At 42.8% G+C, this 16,851-nt stretch overlaps 1 protein-coding gene across 1 annotated transcript; it reads right to left on the reverse strand.

Moving 5' to 3' along the window:
• Positions 1–1,695: 1,695 nt before the first annotated feature.
• SET (SET nuclear proto-oncogene) lies at positions 1,696–8,934 on the reverse strand. The gene is made up of 8 exons (XM_059864987.1): positions 8,584–8,934; positions 7,366–7,423; positions 6,256–6,398; positions 5,552–5,655; positions 5,261–5,374; positions 3,806–3,976; positions 3,564–3,710; positions 1,696–2,659 (listed from the first exon to the last, which is right to left on the reverse strand). The coding sequence occupies exons 1-8, from the start codon at positions 8,654–8,656 to the stop codon at positions 2,636–2,638; spliced, it is 834 nt and encodes a 277-aa protein (XP_059720970.1). The 5' UTR covers positions 8,657–8,934; the 3' UTR covers positions 1,696–2,635.
• Positions 8,935–16,851: the final 7,917 nt, after the last annotated feature.

Consider the following 16,851-nt stretch of genomic DNA (forward strand, 5'->3'; position numbering starts at 1 on the left):
CAGCTGTAGTATTTCTTGAGCATTGCAGAGAAATGTGTTAATCCCTAATCATTTCCATGCTAGGAAAAAAAAAATAACACTTAACTAATATGGTTTATTCTTTCACCATGTCAGTTTACTCTTTAGCCATTGCCAGGAGTAAACCCTCAAGTTTCACAGCAAATTCAGTATTATCAGTACAGTAGCAAGAGTATTTTGGCACCCTGTAAAATCCTAAAGAATGCGCAAGAAAAATCTCTTAAGTAGCATTTAATTATCCAGACTTCTCATTTCTTGTTCCTGGTATTAGACTTTACAGAGCCTGAAGCTTTGATTACTTTCAAAACAGTTTTTATAAGTTTTCTGCTAGTAACCAACAGGGATGGAACAACAATGGCACAATATTTTTCCTAAAGCATTCAAGACTAGCAAAGGATTATTTTCCTTGAGGAACTACAATTAGGACTACACAAAAATTAAGTAATGAGGCATCATGGCAAGAAACAGCACATCGACCCTCTACCACAACAGGAAGCTATTTTCAATCTTACAACAAAAAGGAATCAAATTAAAAAACACTAAAATTTATAGGACTTCATGGGTTTTGTTCCTTCTCTCTCTAGATGGTAAGAAACCATTACTGATCAACGTTGTACTTGGCTCTGCAAAGCAGGATGAGGGCAGAAGCTTTTGTTGAGATGGAATAAAGTACATGGTTGTCTTATTTTTGCATTGATCACATGAGACTGGACGTTGCATTGTCTCTGATAACTGGATTGAATCCAAGCTGGACCACACACTTACAGAATGTTTTCCCTCACACGTTATTTGTGCACGTCTCAACCAGACATTGATCTTGTTCTGCCAAGTGTATTCTTAAGCATCAAAAAAAGCTGAATTTGACTACAGCAAATTCTGTGAGGAAAAGGAATCAGAGAATATAACAAGTCTTCCCAGAAGACAGTCTTTTCTACACATCCAAAGAGCTGTTTGAATTTCAGATGAGCTGATAGAACATTTTTTCTTAAATATTTCAAAAGCAAAGCATGTTAAAACAACTTCCATTACATTTTGTGGAATACCAGTTCCAACACCCTCTTATGTGAAATTGTTACAAGTTTCTCAAATGCAGTCTCTTAAAATGAGAGTACAGTGTATCTAAAGCACATATACATGCTGCTACCAAGAAAAAAAAAAGCAGTGAAGTAGCAACTTTTTATACATGAACTTTACTAAGAATCTTGCTCTTTGAAATAGCCCCCAAATTAGCTTGCAATTAAGATTTGTTTTCAACTGAAAAGACTTACAAAACCACCCAAATATTTTAAAACCACCCCTTGGTCTTTTTATTCTGAGCTTGCATGGTATTTTCATGCAAACTGATGTACTGGAGATACAGTACTGCAGATAACTAAAAATTCTACAAATCAAGTGACTTTCCTTTTTGCAAAACATGAATATACACCTGTGTCTTCACACACAGCACATGACTCTACAGGGACCTCAAGAGTCAGCCTGCAGTAGGAACTACCACAGGAAACACTTTACAGGTACTGAAATAGTGGGAACTACATGAACTGGTTCAGTCCACACAACCACAAGGCTGCACTGCACTACAGAAATACTGACAAAATGCCCCCAAAAATGCCAAGAAACTACAGCAAGTTCTAAAAAGGATATAAAAGCTGTTTCTTTCAGTGAAGACCAACCAGTCCCTTTGTGTACACATTTAGTTTTATTGTAACAAAGCAACTTGTACACTTTAAACGTTTAAAACTGAGCATCTTTCTTTCCTTTCCAGTGAAACAAAAAAAAAAAAAAAAACCCAAAAAGAAAAAAAAGGAAAAAAACACCAAAAAAAAAACCAAAACAAAAAAATTTTAAAAATAAACAAGAACAAAATTACAATAGAGAATGTCAATTCCAAATAAGATCCTACAGGTTCTGCTGATTCTCCATCAAGTGGCAGGGCTCAAAGTCATCATTAGGAGAAGATTTTATTTTAAAAGTGTCATCTTAAACTGCAAGGATGTTTGTTAAACATCACAATTAAACATGCCAAAGGAGAAGAAGCCATGTTGTCAAAATGCCCACTTAACCCACCCAAACTTCTGAAACCCACCCCGGCTGACCTTCTATAACCCCATTTTTATTTTTATTTTTTTGTCGTTTTTTCTTTTTTTTTAAACAAGAGAAAGTAGACAGATACATGTTGGTAAATGCTAACTGTCCATATTCACATAGAGACACAGTGTAATCTCTGAGCCCAATATACAGAGAAAGAAGGAAAAAAGCTAGATTCTATGCACTACTACACAGGGGCCTAGCACTCTTCAGCTTCCAGCAGAGTGAAGGGAGCAGAAGGTTTTCTTTTTTCCCACAGAACATGGTGTGTTGAATTCATAAACAGTTTTTGTTTTGAGACAGAAAGGGATAAAAATGAACTTGAAACAGAAACTGGTAGATTCTTTTCCACTGTATTCTGCTCAAGATATTTCCCCAAAAGAAATCTTGAACCATGGTGTAGAGGAGAGAAAAAGAGACCTCAAGAGAACAAGGCGACTGAGCACAAGAAAAAAAAGACAGCAACTTGCTCCCAGGGACTGGAGAAAAATTAAAAAGGTAAAAAGGGGGTTTGGAATCCATCAGTGTTCAATTAGTCATCTTCTCCTTCATCCTCCTGTTGAAAGATAAGCAAGAATTAAATAAATCTAATCACTAAACTTGAGATAGCAAATGCAGTGACCAGAACTTTTTACAGTGCTACTCTCATGGTGCTCTCTGATCATCTCTTCCCTCACTAAAGGACGGTAACACTTGCCCTGGGTGCCCAACTACTGACCACACAGAAATCACTCACCCCCTGGGTGTCCCAAGGAAAACACATCAGAGGTTTGAGAAACTGTGACTTAGAGTCACTACAAACACTGACATGAGTTTAACATGTGGAAAATGAAGGGGTCATCTTTTCCCCCTCATTTAAAACTGCAAAGAACAAAATGCTTCACCTTTCACATGCCAAATTCTAGGTTATAGAACAGAGCCCAGCACAGCCCTCCTCTCAGTGCACATGGTTTGTGCTGCTGGAAGTCAGACACACCACACCCAGTTTCAAGAAACAAAGACATTCTAAACTAACTTCCCAAAACCCTGGATGCTGAACCTGAAATCCCACTTACTACTAAAGCAAAGTTTTAATTCCTGAACCCAACAGAAAGTCTTAGCTAGGCTGGCCATAAGCAGAAATCAACCAACAAGTGGAAGGATGACTGCATGTATCAACAAAATTTATTTATATGTAAAGCATTGCTAGAATACTCAGTCATGAAGTAAGAATTTTGTCATATTAATATCTTAGTTCTCCTAGAGCAGTTCCCTTACAAATTTACTAAAACTGTATACTTCCACTGCCTCTCATACACACAAACATACTTACTGCTACCTGAAAGCACTCAAGTTAATGCAGCCACAGTTCTCACACCTTGGGGAGCAGAAAAGAGCCAGTTCACCTTTGCCACAATTGGTATTATTACAAGATCCCTCTCAAACATCACATGAATGGCATGAAGGGCAAGATTACTCACCTCTCCTTCCTCTCCCTCATCATCATCTTCATCCTCCTCCCCCTCATCTTCATCTCCTTCTTCATCAATATCCTCTAATCCTTCCTCCTCTTCATCATCATCGTCATCCTCCTCTCCCTCCCCTTCTTCATCATCCATATCAGGAACCTTTAAGACACATTTGCAACATCAAATCAGTGATCAAATTCACTCTTTCCCAGAGCTGCTGTGGGTGCAGATGGCCTGCTCAGGGCTGTACCTACCAAGTAGTACTGTAGGGGATTTGGCCAGATGTCATCCTTGATGACTTCTCCTAGCTCATCAGCCCCTGCATCAGAGTGGTCAGTGAACCAGGTGAAGAAGCTTTCTGGCTCTTCATGCTGCCTCTTCCTACTGGCTTTGTTCTGTGTCTGGCTTGAACGTTTTGTCAGGTCCTGAAAAGAAAGTTAAGAAACTCCCTAAAGTCATCTTTCTATGGCATTTTTTTCCTATAATCACCATTTTAAAAATGCACTTGTCTAAACAACCCTAAGAAGTTACTTTCCCCTCCCTCTTAGAGGGTAAATCTGTAAAACACATCTGAAGCCCAAACAACTGACAGAAGATACTGCATTTCTCATAAACATGAGAGAACAGTAAACCCACTTGTTTCTTTCAATGGCCTCCACTGGAACACTGAAAACTCACATAATCTCACATTTGATTTCCCTGTCTCAGGGGAACACAAGTATGACAAGTGTTTAATGACACACTGAACTTACAAGGTCTCACAATGAATAAAGACTACTCAGAGTAGTTGTAACTGCAGCAACTACTACATACAGCCAATTTAAGAAAGTCTCCACACCTCTAAGCTCTTTTAGCATTTGGATATAAAGACCTGCCAAGCCTTTTTGCCTACAACTTCCCACTCTGAAGTTTTCAGGCCACCCTCTGTATTAAGTGCAGAAAAACTCCACACAAACTGCTAAAACACATGGTCACAAGAATACATGTAAGGTCTGTATCTATCACCTCACCCTAGAAAAGAAATGTACTAAGTTTGCAACAATATTTTTGTTAAGTCCAAAATTAAATAAATTACTTCTTTGACCATATGGTTACACTACACTTTCAGTGGTTTTTTCTCCTGACAGAAAGGTAACATTTATAGGTTTAGACTGTTTAAGAACAGAGCAGAATTCACACTGATTTTGTGCAGTATTGGAAAGATTACATGACTGGTCTGTACAGGAATGTGACTTCTGGTACAAGAGGAAATGTTCTAGTTCTCAATACGAAAAACATTAAATTTTCTCCTTGGTCTTAGAGTGACAAAACAAGCTGCAATTTAACTGCAAGCCTCAGCTCTACTTTTAAAAACTCATTTCAAAATCTTCAGGATAACACTGAAGAACTTCTACAGAAATAAATCAGTAAATTAATGATTCTTGAACACTGCCTGGGTGACAGTTATGCCCACATTATTATGGCTGAAAATTCTACAAAAGATGTGGCATCTGGAAACAAAGTTGAAGAAACAGAGGAAAATATAAAACAAGATCACACACTGCTATCTGATCCCCCCAAACCTGTTGTCCTTGGAATTCTTCATTTAATAGTTATTTTAAGTAAACAACACAACACAGTCTAGATCCTGGCCAAGCAAGAGACAAGCTAGTACACTAGGTAATGTTTTTACTTGGTCACACTTGTGCTCTCCCACATGCAATACATACCTTTCCAGATTTCCATTTGATCTCAGTTGATTTTGAAGATGGGTCTCCACTTTCATTGAGGTGAAACTCTTTGGAGAGAACTTTATTTTCAAAGTAGGGATTCTCATCAAAATACTGCAGAGTGGAAAGCAAAGAGTTAGAACCCACAGAATGGAAACCCACATTAACAAGTCAAACCTGGCACTAAATAGGTAATTGTAGAGATTTAAGTTATAAACTACAACCCACCACACAATTACATTGACAAAATGACAGCAAATCACAAGTGAATGAACCATTTAAAGTACTTACAAAATCTATTCTGTAACCTGATTTGATGTCTTCAAATTCTGTCACCTCAACTCTGGTCAAGTAATGCAGTGCTTCCTCATCTTCTTCTCCCAGCAGTGCAGATACTGAGAGAAAGAGGAATCCCCCATTAACAAAGTCATGGAACAGACAGGCAAAACACAGGAAACTGATAGCCAGGAAGATCTAAAAAGCAACACATCTGTCCAAGCCAACTCCTCATGGCTCTTTCTTTTTAAGCTACCAGCCAAGAGCCTACCCACACATACCCACCCTTCCCTCTGAAACAGATTTTCATACATGTAGTTTGCCCAATCTAAGCAGTGTACAAACTTGTTTTGTAGAAAGTTTATTGTCAGGAGTCCCAAGGAGCTCACTTCCCAGGAAAGAACACCCAAACAATCTAAAACAATTTTTTTCTTTGCTTTTTTTGCCCCAAGTTCCCAATGAACTGAATAAAGTGGGAAATTTGCAATTTAAAATGCAGAAATAAATTTTAAGATTGAAATATTTTAATAAACAAGATGTTCCTCTGGCCAACAAGTGTGAGAAATAAAATGCTTAAAAAATTAAATCTAGGACAGAAAGGAAGGGTTTTGTATGCTTAGTAACAACTCCACAAGACCCTTGGAGCTTTAAGGCACCACATAACTAACAAGCAAACACTGAATTTACAGGGGAAAAAAAGAGGGCTGTTAAGAATGTACCTTGTGGGTGGTTGACAAATGTTGTTACCCAGAAATTCGGGATTTTGGCGATCAATTCTGACCTCTTCTGGAAGAATGGTTGGCGGAGTTTGTTGTATTTCTGTTCTACTTTCAAAATTTCCTCACTGGCTTGTTCATTCAGTCTGTAATAGAAAGAGTCACATTAACCACAGGGAGAGAACTGGGATTTAAGGACACATCAGAGCAGTTAACTAAAAGTTTGATAAGACCAGTCTGCCATATTCTGCAGATGAAGTGTCCCAAAAACCCCAGAAGCTCAGAGCTTTTTTTTTAACAACTGTTAAAAAAACACTCTGCCAGAAGCAATCTCACTGGTCTGAATGGAACCTTCTAAACACAAAGCAGTATTTTACCTCTTGAACATTTTGCCTGCATAAAACCTGCAGAAGTGTAACACAGCCCTATCACCTGCACCCTAAAACTTTTAAGCAGGCAAGAAAGCTACAGCAAAGAAATTCTGCACCCTGTTCAAGTAAAATCTGAAGACTTAAAACTGAGCTGTTGTTGTAAAAAGGCAAAGCCCTCACACTGCAACAGCTTGACACATTCACAGCCCCAACAGCCACCTGCAGTCCCTGTAGGACACTGGGCATGGAGAGAACATGCAGGCAGGGACTGACACAGAACCCACAGCCCCAAGAGCTTTGGCATACAAAATTAACACCTCAGAGACATTTTCTGTGTATTACTGCACAAGCATATGAATATTAAATTAAAAATGTATAATAAAAGCTGACTTTTCAGCCAAGTGTTTGGTTCTGCTTGCTAACAGGGAAATACTTTAGCCAAACAGCTTACACATTAACTTGAGAAGCCAGGGCAAAATACATTTCTATTATCAAAAATACCACAATTAATTAAAAATTTTAAACTCAAGTTCTACCTCTTTAATTATACACAATTAAGCAAGAAACCAGGACACTTCTTTGTTATTTTAATGTCTCTAATCAAGTCAGAACACAGGTATATCTTGGCAGAGTTCAAAGACAGTGAGCACTACCAAGTGCTCACTTTATACTAAACACTTTCACTTTTGTCAGCTACATTTCAATTTCTGCTAAAACATTTTAAACGTTAGACAATGTTTACCTGTCTATTTCATTCTGTACTTCATCAATGTGCTCAATTGCTTCCTGTTGCTCTTTTTCTGAAAAACAGATGAAATTGTGTCAATATTCCTTCATTCATAAGCCTGACAAATCACCTGGGGTTTCTCTTTGAGAAATTCTCTAGTGACTTACTGTAGAAGTTCTCAGGTATTTCTATTAGATGTCACAAGAGTTACAAGGCCTCAAAGCACCAGCTGTACACGGCGTGCTGCAGCTGAAGTGCAGCAAAGTTTGATAAACCAGCCCTGAAACTGAGTTCACCCTTAGAAACCACAGCTCACATCCCGCTACACTCTTTTACAAGCCAACGTAAACTATAAGCCAATAATATTTTAATTAAAAAGCTGTAAGCTACATTTGCTACGACCAACACATCTGGAGAAGCGTAAAGTACTTTACAGAGCGCTGGAATATCAAAAGAAATAGGCTATCTGGGCACACGCCACCATCCAAAAACCGAAAAGAACATTCAAAAATAGTTACAAATAAAAGAGACGCGAAAGCCGCCGCTTGGCAGGTATTTTCTAAAGGGCACTTCCCCTGCACCAAGTTTGGCCGAGGCCGGGGTTACGGAGCGCTGTTTACCCACCGCGCGGGAGATGAATGAGCGGCAGCGGGAAGCGGCTGCAGCGGAGCAGCGCCCGGTGCGCGTCCCGCACGGCCCGGCCCGCGCTGGGGGACAGCTCTGCCTCTCCCGGCGCGGAGGACGCACGTGGGGAAGGCGCTGCAGCCGGGGGCAACCCCGACCTTTAAAAGCCGAGATCGCACGTGGAGCCGGCGCGGGCGGCCCCAGCACCGCGTGTCTCCGCCGCTCCATCCCCGCGCGGCCCGGCAGCACCACGCGGCCGCGGCCGGCGCGGGAGGCGGCGGCGCATCATGGCGGCGGCGGCGGAGCACAATGAGGCTCCGCGGATGCTGCTCCGGGAGGGGCGGCGGGGGGGTCCCGCTGCTCCGCCGAGCCGCAGCGCCCCCCGCCCGGCCCCGCGGGGAGGGAAGCCGGGCGGGCAGCGCAGACAAAAGGGCGCTAACATGGCCTCCTCCCGCCGCCGCCGGGCCTGCACATCCGCCCGGCCGGGCCCGCGCTCCGCCCGCCCCCGGCGCGGCCGCGGCCCGTGCGGCGGGGGAAAATGGCGGTCGGCGCGAGGCGGAGGCCGCGCCGGCTGCCGCCATTCCCGTCCCGCCCCCGGCGCGGCCTCACCTGAGGTCTCGTCGGCCCCATCGTGGTTGGAGTTCAGCTCCTTCTTACTGACTTTGGCCGCCGGCGCCGACATGTTGGTGGCTGCGGAGCGCGGAGGGCGGGAGGGAGGGGGGGGGCTGCAACGGGGCTGCGCGGGGAGGGGGGGCCGGGCACTGACTCCTCCTGCTGCTGCTGCTGCTGCTGCTCCCGCCGCCACTCAGGTCCCTCCGCCGCCGGGGCGCTCCCGCCTCCTCCGCGCGGTCCTGCCGGATACCGGGGCGGCAACGGCGCCTCTCACTCCCCTCGCGCTCCCTCGCCCAGAGCCGCCACCGCCACCTCCTCCTCTGCTGCTGGCGAGGGGCGGGCACGCGGCGCGCATGCGCGGCCCCCCCCCCCCCCGCCTGGCCGGGCCACGGCGGCCGCAGTGCGCGTGCGCACCGAGCCCCCCGCCCCGGGCGCGCTGTGCCGCGGGCGGTACGATGCGCAGGCGCACTGCTCTCCGCACACACACACGCGCCGGGAAGGTCCCGCGTGCGCAGCCGTGGAGAGGCCGCGCCCCCCGACCGCCCCAAGCCGGGCGCTCATTGGTCATGGAGCGTTGGGAGGGCGTGGCCGCAGCGCGGAGACACAGAGGACGGCGCGCGCGGGAGGGCGGGGGCGCGCGCGGGGTGTGTAGGAGAAGGGGCCGCGCATGCGCGCGCTGCACGTGCCCGCGCGCCCTCGCTATGGCGGCGCGCGCGAGGCCCCGTGAGTTGCGCCCCTTCCCCTCACGGCCCGCGGGGTCACCGACCCCTTGGTGTAGCCGGTATGGGGCCCGTCCCCTCCCCCGACCGGGGGACACCCCGGGGCACGAATGGATTTCGGGACCCCCGACCCCCAGACAGTGCTCAGAATGCGGCTGCGTGAGGAGTTCCCCCGGTTGTAGGCTCAGCGCTTCCCTGCCGGGAGGGAGGTCGCATTTCCAGCCTGCCGCGCTCTGGGGATGTTGCATCCACGTCTCCCTGCTGCCTGCCTTACCTGCGACATGGCACAAAGCAGTCATGGAATCGCCGAGGTTGGAACAGACCTTGAGGAACATCATGTCCAATGTTCACCCAGTACAACCACTGTAATCCCCAAACCATTAAAGCACATCACCCAGAACCAGATCCAGACACCTCCTGAACGCCTCCAGGGATGGTGACCCCACCTATTCCAAAGCATGGCCACCCTAGCAGGGAAAAATTTCTCTTAAGTGTCTTTTCAGAATCTCCCATGTGAGCTTAAGGCCTCTCACTGCAGGCAAGGCAGAAGAGACCGGCTCCCATCCCTCCTTTCAGGTGGTTGGAGAGAGCAATGAGGTGCCCCCGAGCCTCCTCGAGACTAAACAAACCCATATAAATAACTTGGGACATTCTGTGTTGAAGGCACAGAGCCCTGTCAGTCACATCCAGCTCAGTTACTGGGAAGCTCAACTCCAGAAGGTCACAGAGCTGCCTGCCAGCACACCTGCCACTGCACCAAGAACAGGCAGACTTTAAATAACCCTTTTTGTCCCTTTCCTGTCCACCTGTCATGGAAGAGCTCAGTGCAGCTCCACAGCTACAGCTTGCCGGCGTTTGCTCTTAAAGGAATAGCCGAGTCACTCTTTTCCATCAAAACCAGCAGCATATCATTCACAGCTGAGTGTTAGGATACAGGTCGGGTTAAGAAACAAAGACAGTTTTGATGAAGTAGGAATTTGCTGTCTGTATTTGCTTCCCCAGTCATACAACATTAGCATAGTCTTCCTGCTCATTTCCTGTTTTGCCTCTTCAAGTTGTTCTTTTACTGGACCTACTCAATGAGGCCCGGATTAGTTCCTGCCTCCTCAGTAGTCCTGACTATACTTTTCTGAATCCTGCTCCCACCTTTTGTTTCCAAATCCCCATTGTTTTTTTCTTTTGTATTCCCAGCTGTCACTTCCCACCAGCTATGTCCTCGCTTCCACTGCCACCCACAAGGGCTGTGGCATGTGCAGGGTTTGTGTTGTGCTTCCCTGTGCAAACAGCAGGAGAGAGGAGCTGCCATCCCTTACTTCTCTGGTTTCACATACAGCAATTGTAAATGCTGGACATAAAAGGTAAGCAAAGCATCACAACTTTATAAATGCAAGATTAAGAAATCCTCCCCAAGGGGAGGATGTCTCAAGGCCTTCCTGAAGCCCATCACAGCAAGATGACTTTCTTTATTCTGTCTACATCTCCCAAGATTGATTAATTTGGATATCTTCCAATTCAGACAAGGTAAACTCCTGTGTGCAGCTTGATTTTCTTCCTTCTGTTTCGTTTGGGTCTCTTGACTATGCAATTGTATCTGCTTGTGGTTTTTTCCTCTTTTTTCACCTGTAATTTACTATATTGTCTTTCTATAGATTAGTCTTTGAAGTTCTATAATTTGAAATACAGATGGCAAGTCTGAAAGCTAAAAAGCAACAAGCTAACTTGTTCCGAGCAGGAACAAGTGGCACCTGTCAGTTCCTTGCTAGAACCCCTTGTTTAGTCTGTAAATTACCAGGTATTCCTGAAGTACGCGATTATAGTGATACTCTGATATATCTAAAACCAAGTAATCATGAATTTTAACTGCTGTACTGTTAAAAACCATACATTTCCAAGATCTGTTTTTACTACCCTATAATTAGCTATTATCAACAAAAAGGGGTATATTGATCATATATAAATATTTAAAATAATATAAATACATGTAAATAGTAAAATAATATTAATTTAATATCCCTGAAAAAGTAACAAAAGAACCCAAAAAATTGTAGAGGGTTTCTTGATAAATAAAGTTACCTCCCTTCAAATCTTTCTAATGTTTTCATGACCTGTAGCTAACCTCTAAGACAGTTTTAGTCCTTGAATAACTGTTGAGGGTTTAAATGTACAGTTATAACTGCACATTTTTTTCAAGAATTGACTAAACTCAATTTCCTTTCTTTGTGAAGGAAATTTCATATTTGCTCCTTAAAGTTCAGATCTCCAGTGTTTCCTTCCTTGGTTGGATATGTTGCTACAAGGCAGAGACATAACTGGTAATCATGTGTACTTTCTGGACTGTCAAGTCAACTGTAAATTGTAAACTTGAACCCCCAGTTTGGCAAATGAAATCAGAAAATGTGCTAAAATCATCTCCAATATAGTGCAGTGGTGTGTGAAAAAAGAAGAGTGAATCTCCCCCTAAGTATTTCTGCAAGGCAAAATGGGCATATATACAATCATGCAAGTAAGTCAACGTAATTAATAGCAACTCATGGTTCCACAGCCCTCCACCCCAAATAACCAGAAATTATTGTAGAGGAATACAAAACAAGGATCATTTTACCATGGCTGAAACTGCTTAACAACTGCTTAACAACTGTCCCTCTATGCTGGGAGCCTGGTTTTCCACAGAGAACTTGTAGGCTTGGGCTCTGTATTAAGAACAAAGATTCCTCCTTGGAGTGCAAGACAAGTTTTTAGAGTATATAAAAGCTTTCAAGTTACTGAGCACACCTGTGAGTTGAAGACACATTTGAAGAACACACAAGCTTGTACTTGATAGCAAAGTCTGACTGGCACATCAAGGCTTGCTGGGAGCCAGAGCCAGAGACACGGGGCTGGTTTGCTGTGTGTGATCAGTCTGACAGCCCCCAGAAACTGCTGAGCCTCCCCGGCTCTACACACACATTTTGGCACACACATTAACCAGTTAAATACCAGCTCCTACTGTTTATTCATCTCCACTAGTCACAGACCTTCCCAGTCAAGCATTCATGTTAGAACGGAAGAGTGAGATAATGACAGAGGAATCTTCCACATGTCCTCACAGTTGCTGCAGTTTAAACCTTTGGATGAAAATATTTCAAGACTGGTAATTGCCTTGAAGCAGGACAGCAGTTCAGTAACGCAGACAACAGGCAGTGACTAATAATATGTCACTGAATAAATACAGTGATCCTATTTGTATTAGTTTTTATTTTTATTTTTTATGAAATATCCATTAGACATCGTTGCTAAACCTGACTTTTACTTGTTTCTGCACCAACATCTCTAACTTACCAGAGCACCTGCTTGTAATCCATGAAGAGATGTATGGTTACATAACACCTATGCTTGTTCCCAGATACTAGAGGCAAAGAGGCAGTTAAAAAACTCTTTAAAATATTAAATTGAAAGTCAACAGAACCTTAGACATTGCTGAACATGAGGCATAAGCTTTTCAGACATGTTGAGGATGAGATAAAACTGTACCTTGTGCTTCTGCAAGGTGATATACAGAAGATCCTCTCCATCTTCTTCACTCATAGGAAAATTAAAAGGGAGACAACATTTCTACAGAGTCAATGTATAAATGTTTGCTTTCCAGGATTTTAACTCTGGCCAATTCTTAAAACTCTTATTTATCATCTCCTCAGCCCTACAGCAGGAAAACTTTTGCTGAATCCTAGGCAAAGTTGACTATCACTAGATTTGGTCCCTTGGGAATAGCACTAGAGGCAAAAACTTTACACTCAGTGTATTTCATCCATTGTCTTGTTACCAAGTGGCAGCGGTTTTTGTGGGAATCATTAAAAACTTCCCTTGTTATGTAGAGTACTATTGATATTTGCACTCTCAGGGGGAGTAACCTCTGTCTCTATCCAAAAAGTATCAGATAAAAATAAACACACACAACATTGCTCAGCAAAGAACAAGTACATTAATTACAATTCATTAGTCTGAAGTTGGCATTACTCAAACATTTACAGTGTGTATTGAGTCCCGTGTAGGAGTATGGTGACAGGAAAGGTGAGACAAAAGACAGGAAAACATGTAGGAATCTGTCATATACAGTTTTTGCTATAATAATACACTGTGCACATTATTCTTTTCATCTGAGAATGTCAAAGCTCATTTAAAAAATCTGGTTAAATGTAAAAAGCTCTGTGAGGGAAGCAATTCTTTTACTGGTAGGTGAACTGAATGCCAGAGTTATTCAGAGTTATTGCTCATTAGAGCCAGAGATGGAACTCAGGAATAGAACTGGTCTCCAACTTCAGCTACATAAAATGCTGCATGAGTTGCCAACTATGATCTGTGAGTGGAATTTGGTTAATTGTGTCAGTCTGTAGGAACAGTTATTATTTTTTGGTTTTACAATAGCTCTGAGAGTCCTGCAACTGTAATCCCTGCATGTGAGGTTCTACCTGCACACACAGCAAAGAATGCTTCTGGTTTGGAAGAATGTAAAGTCAGGACATAGTTTGACAAACAATTTTTTGGTAGAAGTTCCTACTTTAGCATTCTCCACCACACATTCCTTCCCTCTTCCCCTTTACATTGTTCCTGCATTGTGCCAGTGATTTTCTTTTTGTGTGTGTTAAATTGAATCTGAATCTGATTTCAATTAGAAATAGTCCCCACAACCCCTTTTTTTAAAAAAACTCAGACTAGTACTCTGATGTGGTTCCCTGATGCAGATGCAGGAACAATGTTACAAATTAGAGTCCCATGAAGGCAGGAACGAAAGAGTGAGGAACACTTTGCACAAGTTTCACTTAGCAGAGATGTTTGTCAAACCGTGCCCTTAACTGAGCCCAGCCATGACAAGGTTCTAACTGCAACTGGTGTGAAAAAACAGCAATTTGGTTTTGTAAGTTTTTTTTAAATTAACACAAACAAGTGGAATATATAGTAAACAAAAGAGCAGCTCTGCCACCTCAGGTGATACTGTAAAAACTTTCAGAGTAGAAATTGAGGTCATTGACAAAACATCTTTCTTTCCCCTTTGGAGTCAAAACTAATGTCTCTCAGAAACACACAAAGGAAATAACCTTTAAACTCCATGTTTGTTTTTGCAGTGGTATGACTGGAAAATAATTTCATCTCCCTTTGTAAAGCGGGGGGGTGGGGTGGTATAAAACAAAGTGGAGACCATTTCCCTCCCACCACAGCCGTACATCTATTATCTGACTCACCACTTCTGGGACTCCTTCTGGCAGCTCTGGTTTTATTGCACTGAAAATTCAAGGCTATGAAAATATTCCCTATTTTCAGGTTTACTTTGTTCACTGCTTTGTTGAGGTCAGTATTCCTTCCTTTAGGGGTCTGGAACTCAGAACATTCAGCAAGGGCTGGATGTTGCTGTTCTTAAACCTTGTGAGAAGGACCAGCTCAGTGGAAGGAAGGGGGGAGGGAAAGGAAGGGGGAGGAGAGTCCATATCTGAAGAGAGACTCCAGACTGGAGAAATTTTACTGACATCCATTCAGTTTCCAGCGGGGTCTCCTTCAAGGGCATTTACTGAGCTCCAAAAGCCCCTGCAATTCACAGCGGCATTTACATGCAACGTTTCCCTCTGGGAGCTAAGGTATAACTGTACTCCTGGATAATAATCACAAAGAATACCACCAGACTCCCATTGAAATGTCAACCAGCCACTACCGTTGTAGAGAGTAACAAAGAGATGCTAATATAATTAATTATGAAGCCTCAGTACCCTCATTAACACATCTTTAGTGCCTAGATCTTTGAAAATCAGCTGTATAAAGTGACTGTCAGAGTTAATTCCTTATAAATTGCCTCCTGTCACATGCCAGCACTGCAGCAAGTTCTCTCAGGCCTTGATGCTAAGAAATCCGTGTTTTTTTAAAAGTTCTGATGCAGTTTTATTGGTATTATTAAAGGTGTAAACTGTTGCATAAGCAGTTTGTCAGGCTAGAGTAGAGAAAAATAAAAATGCCTTTAGCCAGCCCCGTTTACACAGTTGATGGCATAAATAGGAAAAGTTTCAGTTAATTAAATGGAAAATTAAGGACAAAAGAAAAAACAGGAATGAAAGGTGTCACATAATTTGGCATTTAAATGTTTCCGGACCTTTTTTTAATTTGAGGATTGCAGCCAGTTTATAGCTCTCCCTCCTACTGCTGCCTTTGCGACAGCATTCCAGCTCCAGGCCTCATTCCAGAGCATCCTCCTTCCCCTCCTCTCCCGCTCACAAATATATATTTCAATAGGCTTAGGCTACATGGAGTTCCAAAACCAGCATGTAATTGGTGCAATTGTCTTTTACACTTCTCCAGAGAGAGCCACATTCATGCTGCTTAAGCCCTGTTTTGTCATGTTTTTCCCTTTTTTTTTTTTTGTTTTTTTTTCCAAGCTGGACTGGGATCAGTACTTGTGTTGGGAACCCTACATATATACTGAAGAAAGGAGTTACAGAAACAGGCTGTATGGGTGGTTCATTCTGTTACTTCTCAGAACCAGACTGTCACTCTGCTACAAGATAAAGGGAGACGATAAAAAGAAAGTGATCATTACAAATCACTTGGCATTTTCTGCGAGCACTTAAAACACTTGCACTGACATATCCAATTTGTCTATACAAGATACTCTGCTTCCCTTCATCTTCCATGTGCTTTTGAGAAGGTGATAATTCTGCAGTACATAACTTTGTAAAGTTATCTCTCTGTGCTTGCATAATACGTTCCAGGATTCTTTGTAATCTCTGTTATACTTGGGATAAAAAAATCAAATGAGATATTTTTATTTGCCATTTAAGAAGTGGCTTTCACAGTGCTTTTGCTGGTCTAGCTAATCTGGCAATATGTTAACTCTCTAAATGGAGGTGAAATTTATATCAGTAAAAGGAGTCCTTGCAAATCTGTCTTTCCTGCTGCATTAGCTAACACGGTAGGAACGTTATTTTGTTCTCCACTCTTAAATTACATATCCTACCCCAGTAAAACCAAGATGTATTATTGAACATTCGGTGTTCATAGAAATAATGTCTCAGAAATGAAAGTGGCATGCTTGAAATTAAATAATTACAGAGATTTCTGAAGAGCAACCCAGAACTACCACACAAATTCTGCTGGTAGCAAGTGGAATGTAACAACTTACTCTGAATGTCCTGTTTTGAAACCACACTTTTGCCAAAGAGAGACAGTTCTGTTTAGAGGATTAATATCTGTCCACATCACTTTCTAATATAGCCACTGGCTTTAAACATAGCAGTTAAATTCCAGCAACTGTTTGAGATACTACAGATGCAATATGAGTTGATGAAGTGATGTACAGAACAGATAACTAATTTTTAGTCATGCATGGTTACTGAATATGGGATTAATTTAAGGGATCTCTGTTTTCTTTCATGCTGTCAGCACTGCAAAGGGTCAGGTACCTTTGAGGAGTGGCACAGCAGATTGTACCTTTATTTCTGAGATGAGATGCTGGACATGCTGCTATGAACTCAGCAGGAACTAGAGGCTGCTGAGACCAAAAGGAGAGAGACACTGCCAGTCACCTTGT

This window comes from Haemorhous mexicanus, chromosome 21 (genome assembly GCF_027477595.1).
Source record: "Haemorhous mexicanus isolate bHaeMex1 chromosome 21, bHaeMex1.pri, whole genome shotgun sequence".
In the NCBI taxonomy this organism is placed as follows: Eukaryota; Metazoa; Chordata; class Aves; order Passeriformes; family Fringillidae; genus Haemorhous; species Haemorhous mexicanus.